At 35.6% G+C, this 14,239-nt stretch overlaps 1 protein-coding gene across 1 annotated transcript; it reads right to left on the minus strand.

Annotated features, from left to right (window-relative positions):
• Positions 1-177: 177 nt before the first annotated feature.
• LOC112724104 (protein trichome birefringence-like 4) lies at positions 178-1,965 on the minus strand. Its single transcript, XM_025775374.3, has 4 exons — positions 1,459-1,965; positions 1,172-1,364; positions 873-1,063; positions 178-780 (listed from the first exon to the last, which is right to left on the minus strand). Exons 1-4 carry the CDS (start codon positions 1,956-1,958, stop codon positions 297-299), a joined length of 1,368 nt encoding a protein of 455 aa, XP_025631159.1. The 5' UTR covers positions 1,959-1,965; the 3' UTR covers positions 178-296.
• Between the last annotated feature and the right edge of the window lie 12,274 nt (positions 1,966-14,239).

A 14,239-nucleotide genomic window follows, 5' to 3' on the forward strand; every position in this document is an offset into this window, starting at 1 on the left:
AAAAAATAATAAAATTAGCATAAAATAATCTAAAATTACTTTATTTTATATTCTTTAATTTATGTTGGTATAATTGATTAATATTAAAAATAAATAAGTATATAATTTTAAATGCTACATGCATAAGTTTATGTATATTAAGTTAAATTATCTTCCTAAGACTGCAAAAACAATGTGTGCGATAGAAACTCACCACATGACATGGTAATATATATGAATATGTTCAAGTCTAAGACACTAATTTATCACCAAAAATTGTAAATTTACAAAAAAAAACATGCAACCCCAAGATAAAACTAAAAATGAGTGTTGTTATGTGCTATGAGAAGAGTGGCATAAAGAAGTTCATTCCAGGAGTCTGGAATTCCAGGGAGGCACCAATGGCTGCAATCCTGAACCGTTGTTCTTAGCCTCCCTTTATTGTTATTATTGACAGAGGGATGGCCATCTTTTCTGTAATCAGTCATCTTTGTAATGTTGAGGTAAAACACTGGTGTCTTCATCTCTGATATCACACTTTCAAGTATCCTCATTGTCCATGGATATTCTCCAAGGTACCTCTCGTTTGTTATTGGTTCCTTCTCTCCATCACATTTTCCTCCAGAGTTCCATTGCCCTCCTTTGTAGTGAGAAGCTGAGAATCCTGTGAAGAACACCCTTGTGCGCCTCCTGTCCACTCTCGAATCCACCCAAGCCGCCCATGTCTTCAGTGCTTTCCTTAATGCTTCCGAAACTTGTAGTCTGTCATACACATGATTCCCTTCTTGAAAGTAATTTATGCTGAAACAAGAGCGAATAATTATGAATGTTAATGAATTATATATATATGAGTAGAATTATATATAAATTATTCTCCTAACTTAATTAATTACCCGTTTCTGGTTTTGTAGTGATTCCACCAGTGGCCTGTGTTGAAAATGATGATATCAGCATTATTGTATTGAGACTTAGAAGCTTGGATCATGTCAAGCCTCAGAGTCTCTCTTTGACCCGTATTTCGTAACACTTTCCATTCTTGAACTAGAAATGGGGATTTCACAAACTCTATCGAACATGCATAGTCCTATTATTATTATCATCATATCACAATAACATACATTAATTAAACATCAAAGCATACAATAGTACAATACAATTCTATATCCTACTGAGATTGTTATGTATAACTTACTCTGAAATTGAGAGAGAAAAAACCTTGAGTCCTGAATTCACGGCGTCCCGAAACTTCATAGATTCTGGTCTTATCTTTGAGAGAAGCTCTCAGAGAACACGCGAGGGATTGCCACATGTTCCTGTTCAAGGAGTCTCCTACAAACACCACCCTCTTACCTCTTAGCATCCGCAACATTTTCAACCCATCAAACCTATATAATAAGAACAAGGTTAAGAAGCTAAACTATATATTCTTTTGATTTCTTAAGCTACAAGTTACTAATAGAAACAGAGTAGTTAATTAACCTTGGAATGTGGCAACCGTGTGGCTTCCATCGATACTTAAGATAATCAAAATCTGAACGTCCATTCTTGAAGCAGTTGAAAGCGTCATCAAGATAAGGACATGAAGCATGTTGGTAGAGTGGTTCAGCATGTTCATCACGAACCCAAGTGCCATCAAAGATGTCGCAGGAAGCGAGGTCTCTGATAGCTTGTGAATCACTGTTGGTGGTGGAGTTGGCGTGAGTTCTCTCTGCGGCGGTGACGGAAGACAAGGTGCTTCTGCTGCGTGGTTTGGAAAGCATGTGGGAGTTGGAGAAAGGAGAAGATGGAGGGAATAATGGGGTGGCGGCAGGGTAGGGAGTGGGAGAGTTGCTGGTGTAAGATGCAGAGAGGAGGAAGAGGGAGAGAAGGAAGAAAGGAACCGTAAGAATGTGATGAGTTCTTGGACGTTGTTGAAGGTTTCTTGAAAATTCAGATGATGCGAACCATGGCTTCTTGAAGCACGCCATGCCAATATTCATTCACTGATTTCCACACTTTCACTTTCTTTATTTTTCTCTGTAAAAATATTTATATATTTTAGTTTTAACTTTAACCTATGCATTGAAGAGCTTGAAAACAGTTATTATTTGCTCTAGTCTTTTTACTTATAAATACTTATTATGTAGTTATACTTTTGTGCACTTTTGTCTACCTTTTAATCTGAACAATATATAATTCAAAAAAGGTTATTTGTTTATTAAACTTGATTTATAAATTTTTAGATGAATAATTTATAACTATTGATTACATTTTGGTCTTTTTAAGTCATTTATGTTTGTTTAATTTTAAAAAAGTAACTGTAGCTAAGACTAGGTATTTACTAATTAAAATAAGAGTATAGTATTGTTTTTGTTTTCAATGTTTGGGATAAGTCCCAAAATTCTTCCTAACGTTTAAATCGTCCTATTTAAGTTTTTAACGTTTTAAAATTGACTCAATGTTATTTTGCCGTTAGAGATCTCTTAATGAAATTGACGGCGAAACAAAATTGAGACGATTTTAAAACGTTAGAAATTTAAATAGGATGAAAATGTTTGAGATAAAAACGATACATAGAAATAAATTTTAATTTTATCCTTCACTAATATCAATCTTTTACGGTACATAGTTATTCAACTATTTTTTAATTACATCTAAGTAAATTACACTTAATTACGTTACTTTGATTCTAAATAATTTTTTTTTATAATTTTACTTTTAAAGATTTTTACTTATTATGAAATGTTTGTCGAATGACTAGAATCATATTATTTTATTGTATATGTATCATTTTTTCCCTACAAGATTATATATTAGTCATTCTACAAATATTTTATGATGAGTAAAAATTTTTAAGAATAAAATTATAAAAAATAAATTTATTTAGAATAAAAATAGTATGATTAAGTGTAATTTACCTAGATGTGATTAAAAAAAATAATTGAATATATGTACCGTAAAAAGTTGATATTATTGAAGGATAAAATTAAAATTTATTTCTATGTATCGTTTTTGTCCCCAACGTTTTCATCCTATTTAAGTCCCTAATATTTCAAAATTGTCTCAATTTTGTTCTGTCGTCAATTCTGTTACAGATTCCTAACAGCAGGACAACATTGAGTCAATTTTGAAATGTTAGGAACTTAAATAAGACGATTTAAACGTTAGGGGTAACTTTAAAACTTACCCCAAACGTTGGGGCAAAAACGATACTTTACTCTTAAAACAAATTTCTACAACCAAGTGATTTACTTAACAAAATTCAATCAAATCATTTACATACACGTGCTCACATTTTTTATGTTTTAAATTTACGCACACGTTCTTTCTCATCTTAATGTTTCAAATTTCTGCGCACACATTCTTTTTCATCCCTTCTTCTTCTTCACCCCCGACACGCATTTTCTTCTTTTATTTCTTTTTCGTTATTTTTTCTTTCGTTATTATCGTCACCACCACTACCATCTCCTCCTCTTCTTCTTTCTTTTTTTATTGAAATTTCTTCTCCTCCTTTCTTTATCGTCATCGTCACTACCACCACCTCTATCTCCTTCTCCTCTTTCTTTTCTTATTTGAATTTTTCGATCTCCTCTTTCCTTTTTCTCCTCCTCCTACTCGACTGCTCCTCCTCCATCATCATTATATCATCATCGTCGTCGTCTTCTTCTTATATATATAACAAAAAAAAGAAAGAAATAAGAAAAAAATACAACATTAAAGAAGATATTTTTGTACTTTTGTAACAAAATTTTAGTGTAAAAACTAAGAAAATTTATGTGTTATTATAGAAATTTCAGTGTATTTACATTCTGATAAGTTCTGCATAATTCAAAACTCTTCCTCTTCTTTCTCCTCATCTTTTATTACTTCTTCTTCTTCTTCTTTTTTTATCATCGTCATTATCTTTTTTTTTCTTATTCATCTTTTTCTTCTTATTTTACCTTCTCAAGTTTTTTCTTATTTTATTCTCTTAACAAGAATAAAAAAAAATCAAACAAAGAAGAAGAAAAAACATATAATACTACAAAATTATTAGCAAGATGATAAACCTACATTCATCAACTAAAAGAAAGAAAAAAATAAAAAAAAGAAATAACAAGGAAAAAATACAGCATTAAGAAAAATATTATTGTGTATTTATAGCAAAATTTCTGTGTAAAAACTTGTAATACCCTAATTACCCTAAGCCTTACCTTATGTCGTAAAGCAAAGGATAATTAAATGTCATGACAGTTCTAAGGCTTATACGATAATATACATATATAGAAAAGAATAATAGTACGAGAAGCCCGATGAAGGATTACAACTCAAAAACCGAGATACAAAAGCATGAAACGTTCACTCGATAACTAAAAGCGTAAAGGATACGATACCGGTACAAGATAACAAAGTATATGTAGATATATAAGCATAATAGTCATAGAGTACTAGCCGTAACCCGCGGATTTTAGACCGACTAGTTATATATAGACATAACAAAGTTTTATAAAGGTACAACCATAAACAACCTGTCTTTCAAGTTTAGCCTCTAAGGCAACAAAGTAATAAAAATACAAAAGATAGAGTGAACTACAACAAAATAATCAAAATGCAAAAGGTGATAAAAGATCCTCCCCTCTGTCACCATCACGCAACTCACCTGATGAGTTTGGAAAACTCTAATTTGATTTATTGATGAACAAACATGATTAAAATAATTAATTACAAAATTATTAATTTGATTTTCATCTAACATATGTTAATTAATAATTTTGTGTGTGCAGATTTGTTATTGGGCCGAAAAATGAGTTTCTGGCTTAAGCCCAAAAACCAGCCTTGTTGCATAATTATATACTAAGTGGCTGAAATTTTATATTGTTGGGCCAAGCTTAATGTTGCTTACAACCAAGCCCATGGTTAATTTTTGATGAGAGCCTCTTATACTTGATCCGAAACAATTTTCATCAAGAAAGCAAATGTTATTAATTGGGCCAGATTTAATATTTGATGCAACTAAGCCCAATTATATGCAATGCTAATTCCTCATGCATTACCCGAAAACAATAAAGAGGGAACCCAAATTGTTTTCAACAGATCTAAAATTCAAACATGTGTTGGATTTCAAATTACACTCAACTATCATTTATTACATGGGAACTATGAGAGAGAAATTGACAAAGTGATTTGATTGCTAGCACCAAGGCTACACGTTTGTCAGTAAAAAGAAAGGGAAATTGATTCATTTTTATCTTTTGTTCCATTAACTACTATTTCTCTTTCCTCTCTCTCATTCATCTCTTTTCTATTCTCTCTTCGGTCCTTGTCCAGAGAACCATGGAAGCAACATTCATCAACGAAGAAAAGAAAGGAGGTGCATGCATCAAGACCATCAAGCTCATGATGGCAAGAAAACATACTAAAATAAAAATAAGCTGTGGCTAAGATACTTACCAAATATGGTCAGATTTGGTGAGGTTATCTTGAGCTTTGCATGCTCAAAAAGGAAGAAGAAGATCTCGGCCAGCAAGGGAGATTCTTGAAGCATGGCTTGTCTTTGATTCTGCTCAACCACCACAGGGAGTAGCTAGAGTGGCGAAGTGATGGTTGAAGGCAGAGATTGAAGCAGATGAAGTCATCATCATCATGAAGCATCAAGGGCCAGAATTCCATCTTGGAGAGCAAGCCAAGGATGGAGAGCTCGGATTGATGAAGGGTGATGATCAAGAAAGGTCCAGAGGTAATTGCATGTTGGGTTTTACATGGTTATCTCTTCTCTCTCTATGTGGCCGAACCGGTTTGTTGAAGGAGGAAGAAGTTGGTTCGGTTTTGGCTTCAATAAGTGGAGGCTCCCCTCTTCTATAATAAGGGTGGACAGCCACTGTTTGGAGTAAGGAGAAAATTTGAGAGTGTAAGGCACAGAGTTCTCAGAGCTACCTGAGCTAACAGTTTTCTCTTCTCCTTCAATGTATTCAGTTTTTAATTTTTCTGTTTAATTTTGTCATGTCTTGAGTCTCATGGAAAAAGGCAAACAGTGAGGTTTGTATGAAAAAGCCATAGAGCGGAAAAAGGCAGAGAGTGCAAAATTAAAAGAAAAAGCCATAGATGTCTAAGAGTTCCTTTGTTCATCTATGTTGTGTTTCATGATTCTGTGGGAATTCCCTTGTAAGTTGGGTTAGCACTTTACAAGTTGTAATCAAATTGATTATAGTGAAATTCCATCATGTTTGTGATGAAGACTGGATGTAGGCTGCACTGCACTTAGCAGCTGAACCAGGATATATCTTGGTGTAATCTTTCTTCTCTCCAACTCCATTTCTGATCTCTACTGCATAGGAGCAAAAAACTAAAATTGTCTCGTGCCAAGTGACGAGACAAAACAAAAAGTCTCGTGGCAAGTGACGAGCAAAAACAAAAAGTCTCGTGTCTAGAGACGAGCTAAAACAGAAAAGCCTCCTCTGCATTCAGCAAGTGTCAGCAACATAAGAAAAGGGGGCTAAGATTCAACCCCCCCTTCTCTTAGCCACTGAAACCATCAATTGGTATCAGAGCTTGGTCTCAAAGAGATCAAGCTTTGCAGCTTGGAGTAAAGATCCTCATGGCAGAAAACAGTGGCGCAAATGTGGTGTCTTATAATCTAACTGAAGGTCAATCAAGCAACAGACCCCCTCTTTTCAATGGGAAAAATTATACCTATTGGAAGGAGAGGATGAAGATATTCATACAAGCAGTGGATTACAGACTTTGGAAGATTATTCTCGAAGGGCCTCAATTTCCAACTATCACAAGTGTAGAAGGAGTTGTTTCTCTCAAACCAGAAGCAAGATGGTCCGAGGAAGATAGGAAGAAGGTGGAGTTAAATGCCAAGGCAATAAATCTGCTCAATTGTGCTATCAGCTTCGAGGAGTACCGACGGGTATCAAGATGCACAACGGCAAAGGAAATCTGGGACAAATTGCAAATCACCCATGAAGGAACCACCATTGTCAAGAAGACTCGGACAGATATGCTAAATAGAGAATATGAAATGTTTGCAATGAAGAAAGGAGAGTCCATTGATGAACTGTTCGAACGGTTCAATGCTATCATTGTTGGCTTAGATGCTCTGGGAATTACACATTCTGATTCTGTGCTAGTGAGAAGAGTGTTGAGATGTCTCACAAAAGAGTGGGAAACTAAAGCTTTAATTATTTCTGAAAGCAGTAGCCTAGACTCCATGACACTTGATGATTTGAGAGGAAATCTTCTTGCTTTTGAAAATACCTATTTGAAAAAAGATACAAAAAAGAAAGGAATTGCATTTTCTTCTGTGACTAACCCTCTGGATGATGAATCCAGTGATAACTCTTCTGAAAATGAGTTTGTTTTATTTGCAAAAAAATTCTGGAAAATGGCTAAGCTCAGAAGCAAAGGCAGCAGCACAAGGAGAATAAAGAAAGACCTTAGCAAGGTAACTTGCTATAATTGCAAGAAAATGGGGCATTTCAAATCTGATTGTCCCAAGCTGAAAAAGGAGGAAAAGCCGAAAAGAGGAAAGAAGAAAGGACTGATGGCCACATGGGAAGACTTGGAGAATGACTCTGATGATGATGATGAAGAAACCGAGACCAAGTCACAAACATGTCTCATGGCAGACCACATAGATCAGGTGTGCCTAGCATCCAAAAGGAAGGAAAATGTGTGGTATATGGACAGCGGATGCTCTAGGCATATGACCAGAAAGACAACCTTCTTCATAAAGCTTGATGACTATGATGGAGGACTTGTCACTTTCGGTGATGATGCAAAAGGAAAAATTGTGGCTGTTGGGAAAGTTGGTAAAAACTTTTCTTCTTGTATAAATGATGTTCTCCTTGTACATGGCTTGAAACATAATTTGCTTAGTGTTAGTCAACTTTGTGATTTGGGTTTTGAAGTTATCTTTAAGAAATTTGTTTGTTTGGTTGTGTGTGAAAAAACTGGGAATGTTCTTCTTGAAGCTAAAAGATGCAACCATGTGTATGGATTAACTCTTGAGGATTTAAAGGAACAAAATGTAACATGCTTCACATCTTTTGAATCTGAAAAATGGCTTTGGCATAGAAAATTGGGACATGCTAGCATGTATCAAATTTCTAAGCTAGTCAAAAGAAATTTGGTTAGAGGAATCCCAAACATCAAGTTTGATAAGGATCTTACTTGTGACGCTTGTCAATTAGGCAAACAAGTAAAATCCTCTTTTAAATCAAAAGATGGAATCTCAACCAAAAGGCCTTTGGAAATGTTACATATTGATCTTTTTGGTCCTACTAGAACTCAAATTTTAGGAGGTAAACATTATGGTCTTGTGGTGGTAGATGATTACTCTAGATTTGGTTGGGTACTTTTCCTTACTCATAAGAATGATGCCTTTCATGCTTTTTCCACCCTTTGTAAGAAAATTCAAAATGAAAAGGATTTGAAAATTGCCCATTTGAGAAGTGATCATGGAAGAGAATTTGAAAATCAAGATTTTGAAAAATTCTGTGATGACTTAGGGATTTCTCATAACTTTTCATGTCCTAGAACCCCCCAACAAAATGGGGTGGTTGAAAGAAGGAATAGAAGCCTTCAAGAAATGACTAGGGCTATGTTATGTGAGAGTGAAATTCCTAAATTCTTATGGGCTGAGGCTGTGAACACAGCATGTTATATTTTGAATAGAACAATCATTAGAAAAGGGTTAAAGAAAACGCCTTATGAGCTATGGAAAGGAACCCCTCCAAATCTTAAGTACTTTCATGTCTTTGGATGCAAATGTTTTGTGCTTAACAATAAGGAAAATCTTGGAAAATTTGATCCAAAATCATATGAAGGAATGTTTGTTGGATATTCCACCACAAGCAAGGCCTATAGAGTTTATCTCAAGGAGCATAGGACAATAGAGGAATCCATACATGTTACTTTTTGTGATTCTAACTTAATTCCCAACATTGTGAAGGATATTGATTCAGATTGTGAAGAGGATGGAACAAGCAAAGAAAATCCCAAATCTGTCCAGAATGAAGAATCTGTCAGCCCGGTTCTGTCTCGTCAGATTGTAGGAGACACTTCCATTTTGTCTCCTGAACAAGCACGAGCAACTGAAACAGTGAGACCACCAGAAGTTCATCAAAGTTCTACACCTGTCCGAAAGCCTAGAGAATGGAAATCTATGAGAGGTTATCCTCATGATTTCATCATCGGTGATCCTTCTCATGGCGTAACAACAAGATCCTCCACCAAAAGGCAAACCAAACCTAGCAATTTTGCTCTCTTGTCCCAAATGGAGCCTAACAATGTCAAACAAGCTCTTGAAGATCCATCATGGGTCAAGGCCATGCAAGAGGAACTAGCTCAATTTGACAAGAATAAGGTTTGGACATTAGTACCTTATTCGGATGCTAAGAAGGTAACGGGTACTAAGTGGGTCTTTAAAAATAAACTTGGTGAGGATGGACAAGTTGTTCGTAACAAGGCTAGATTAGTGGCCCAAGGTTACGATCAAGAAGAGGGTATAGATTTTGATGAGTCTTTTGCTCCGGTAGCTAGAATGGAAGCAATTCGTTTGCTTCTTGCCTATGCCGCCCATAAAGGTTTCAAAATGTTTCAAATGGATGTTAAATGTGCTTTCCTTAATGGTCTTATTGATAGAGAAGTGTATGTGGCTCAACCCCCCGGTTTTGAACATAAAGAGTTTCCAAATCATGTTTTCAAATTAACTAAGGCTCTTTATGGTCTTAGACAAGCTCCAAGAGCTTGGTATGAAAGGCTTAGTGCCTTCTTGTTGGAAAATAAATTTCAAAGGGGTACCACCGACACTACTTTATTTATTAAAGCATCTAATGATGATATACTTCTTGTTCAAGTTTATGTTGATGATATTGTATTTGGTTCGGCCAACATTTCCTTGTGTGAAGAGTTTGGAAAACTCATGACTAGTGAGTTTGAAATGAGTTTAATGGGAGAGCTTACTTTCTTTCTTGGCCTCCAAATTAAACAAACTCCTAGTGGTACTTTTATTTACCAAGGAAAATATGCAAAAGAACTTATTAAAAAGTTTGGCCTAGAAAACTCCAAAGCAATGGGTACACCAATGCATCCCAACACAAAACTTGAAAAGGATGATGATGGTCAAGATGTGGATGAAACAAAGTATAGAGGAATGATAGGTTCACTCATGTACCTTACCTCCTCTAGACCGGATATTGTTCAAAGTGTGGGTGTATGTTCAAGATTTCAATCTCACCCGAAAGAATCCCATCTTACGGCTGTTAAACGCATCATTAGATACATTAAGGGAACTTGTGATTATGGCTTGTGGTATCCTAAATCTGATGAATTTTGTGCAGTAGGGTTTTGTGATGCAGATTATGCGGGAGATAGAGTGGATAGAAGAAGCACGTCCGGCATGTGTTGCTTCCTTGGAAGCTCACTCAATATGTGGTCAAGCAAGAAACAAGCTACAGTGGCTTTATCCACGGCTGAAGCAGAATACATTTCCGCATCTGCATGTTGCACTCAATTAATTTGGTTAAAAACACAATTGGAAGATTACAAATTAAAAATCAATAGTATACCCCTATTTTGTGATAATATGAGTGCCATAAATATTTCAAAAAATCCTGTTTTGCACTCAAGAACAAAGCACATTGAAATTAAATATCATTTCATTAGAGAACATGTGCAAAAGAGAACTATTGATATTCAATTTGTAAAATCGGAAGACCAAATTGCTGATATTTTTACAAAACCTCTCTGTGAAGACAGATTCTATACCTTGAGAAAAAGTTTGGGAATGTTATATTTAAGTTTTATTGAAAATCTGTGAATTTGTGACTCTGTTCAGTTTTTGCTCATAGGTTTGGACGAGATAAAAATCATGGCATGATGGAAGAGCTGTGGTCAAGGGGGAGGCAACGCAGAATTCAAAATTTTATGGGCCCCACCAAAATTCCTTGACCCCACCTTAACAGTTATGGTAGTTATCTTTCTACAAAAAGGAATCTTCCTCTTGTGTCATCAAATCTCCTTGGAAGTGGTTATTGTCAAATCAAATCCCTATATCCATCTAATCCCTTGATTTAAGGCAACAACTTTTCAGTTTTGGATTTCAAAAGTTAAAAGGGAAATCATTTTTTGGACAATAACCACCCATTATGGTCATTAACCGTCCACTAATGGTCATTACTCTCCATATTCTCTTTCCAAACCCCATTAAATGCGTTCACCCACCTTGTCTCTCTCCCTCTCTCAATTCGGTTATCACCACCACCCTTTCATATTCCATTCCCCATTACCATGAAAAAGAAAACCGCGCCAAGAAAGAGTGAAAGAATTCTTCTTTCTCAAAAACCATCAACACCCCAAACGCACACTCATATCCACATACATTCTACTTCCTCATCCTCTCCCTCACCTCCAACCAAACAAACCGAAGCCATGAGAAGAAAGGTAGTGGCCCAAAAGAGTTCCAGAAGAGGACGAAACAGGAAGAACAAGGACCCCCAAGAGGAAGAAGAGCAAGAATCTTATACTTCTCCCATTCCTTCACCTCCACCCTCATCACCGAAGCGGACTACTCCTGGAAAAGGCTCCCAGAAGAATCAGGGGTTTGCACTCAATGACACTACTGAACCTCCAAACTTGGAATCCATGGAATTTAGAGACAAATATGGCAAGACTCACTCCCACTTTGATCCAAGCAGATTTAACTCTTGCACCTCTTTTGAGTTTCATAAGGAGGTTATGGAGAAGCGTCATTTGTGCACAACTTATCTTGTTAGCCTTGAAAATCTCACCAACAAGGGCATCAACGTCTCTCCTCTGTTTGAACTACTCAACTGGAAACCTTTGCTTCTCATCCAGAAACCAGTCTACCCTGGTCTTGTTCGAGAGTTTTATGCCAATATGCGGCTCATTGACGGCACCCTCCATTCCTATGTCAAAAGGGTTCAAATAGCCCTTGATGCTGAGACTATTGGAGTGGCCCTGGGCTTCAAGGATGAAGGACCGCGAGCATACATGGTGGAAAAATGGGACACACAAGTTGGCGTTCCATACAAGACTGTTCTCAAGCACATTTGTGACATTTTCTGACTGTCTCATCTTATTTGCTTTGGTTACCTCTACTCCTATATCCTTTGGTTATATTATGATTAGACACATGTGGGATTCTGTTAGAAGCACCAGAAAGGCTAACCTGCCTTATGGTATGTTTCTAACTAGAATATTTGAGTACTTTAAAGTTGATTTGTTGAATGAGGCTGTAGAAAATAAGGTGTCTTCAATTAGAGGAGCAGGAGCAACTAAGGAAACCAAAGGGCGACCAACTGCTGCATCGGATAGTGACCATGAAGGCAGACCAGAATCCTCCAAAACAATCAAGTCCATCAAACAGATTTTGGGAGAATTTTCGAACATGGCAGATTTGATGTATCGGTCAGCCAAAGAAACTCGTAAGCAAGCCTTTGACAATGAGAAAGCTTGGAAAAATTGCAAAGACAGGGTCAATCTGATGATGGAACATTTTAAAGAAGATTTGGGAGATGATAGTGTCGGAGATGCTGAAGAACAACTTAATTTTTCTGATGATTAGTGATTGTTTCTTTACTCTGTTTGATATTGGCTCCACTAGGCTCAATCTGTTTTTTGTATGAGCATGACTTGATACTCACTGCTCTAGGATACTCTCTAGGATATTGTGATATACTCTTGCTATTTTGCTTTGAATATTTTGCTATGTTTGATTCTGTTTTGTGCAGGTGCCCCCATGATGACAAAAGGGGGAGGAAATTTAAGTTCCAAAATTGAAATTGGAATGAAACAGGGGCTGAAAAACAGGGGAACAGGGGATGAAATTTTAAAAATTGAAAATTCATGATCACCCTTGTTCAAAGAATGCATGCTGTTATTGCATTCACTATATTGCTTGAACTACATTTGGTTTATGATGATGTTTGATTTTGATGCTTGGCTTTTGATTCATCATTGATAAATTTGTTGGATTGAAAACTTATTTTTGGTAGTTCCTTTAAATTGTGCAATATATTAAAACTGCCTTGTTTTGATCATGTGTACTTCAAATATTTTTCACATCATTTTGTTTTGCTCTGATATACTAACAAGAAATGTTTGGAAAATATTTGGATAAATTTTTGTTTGTATAAAAATGGTTGAGCAGTAAATCAGTTTATGATATCAAATGAGTTTTGATTATCAATTAAAACTGCTCATAAATCAAGCATTTAGCATCATAAAATATGCTAAATAACATTGTTACTTGAAGCTTGATTTAAATGTTACAGGTTAGTGCTTCCCTTGGTAAAATAAGCATACATCAAGGGGGAGCTATGTGACATTTAGAAAGGAGGAGAAATTCAAATTCAAAGGGAGTACTCTTTACTCTATCTCTAAATTTCTTTCCATTTCAATTTTAATAATGTTTGTCATCAAGGGGGAGATTGATGAGTTTGGAAAACTCTAATTTGATTTATTGATGAACAAACATTATTAAAATAATTAATTACAAAATTATTAATTTGATTTTCATCTAACATATGTTAATTAATAATTTTGTGTGTGCAGATTTGTTATTGGGCCGAAAAATGAGTTTCTGGCTTAAGCCCAAAAACCAGCCTTGTTGCATAATTATATACTAAGTGGCTGAAATTTTATATTGTTGGGCCAAGCTTAATGTTGCTTACAACCAAGCCCATGGTTAATTTTTGATGAGAGCCTCTTATGCTTGATCCGAAACAATTTTCATCAAGAAAGCAAATATTATTAATTGGGCCAGATTTAATATTTGATGCAACTAAGCCCAATTATATGCAATGCTAATTCCTCATGCATTACCCGAAAACAATAAAGAGGGAACCCAAATTGTTTTCAACAGATCCAAAATTCAAACATGTGTTGGATTTCAAATTACACTCAACTATCATTTATTACATGGGAACTATGAGAGAGAAATTGACAAAGTGATTTGATTGCTAGCACCAAGGCTACACGTTTGTCAGTAAAAAGAAAGGGAAATTGATTCATTTTTATCTTTTGTTCCATTAACTACTATTTCTCTTTCCTCTCTCTCATTCATCTCTTTTCTATTCTCTCTTCGGTCCTTGTCCAGAGAACCATGGAAGCAACATTCATCAACGAAGAAAAGAAAGGAGGTGCATGCATCAAGACCATCAAGCTCATGATGGCAAGAAAACATACTAAAATAAAAATGAGATGTGGCTAAGATACTTACCAAATATGGTCAGATTTGGTGAGGTTATCTTGAGCTTTGCATGCTCAAAAAGGA

The sequence above is a fragment of the Arachis hypogaea genome, chromosome 11 (genome assembly GCF_003086295.3).
Source record: "Arachis hypogaea cultivar Tifrunner chromosome 11, arahy.Tifrunner.gnm2.J5K5, whole genome shotgun sequence".
In the NCBI taxonomy this organism is placed as follows: Eukaryota; Viridiplantae; Streptophyta; class Magnoliopsida; order Fabales; family Fabaceae; genus Arachis; species Arachis hypogaea.

Coding starts and splice junctions, on each gene's coding strand:
- LOC112724104 (XM_025775374.3), bottom strand. CDS start 1,958: ATGAATATTGGCATGGCGTGCTTCAAGAAGCCATGGTTCGCATCATCT. Junction 1,064..1,171: donor TTTTCTCTCTCAATTTCAGA/GTAAGTTATACA, acceptor TAATAATAATAG/GACTATGCATGTTCGATAGA. Junction 781..872: donor CACTACAAAACCAGAAACGG/GTAATTAATTAA, acceptor CTCTTGTTTCAG/CATAAATTACTTTCAAGAAG.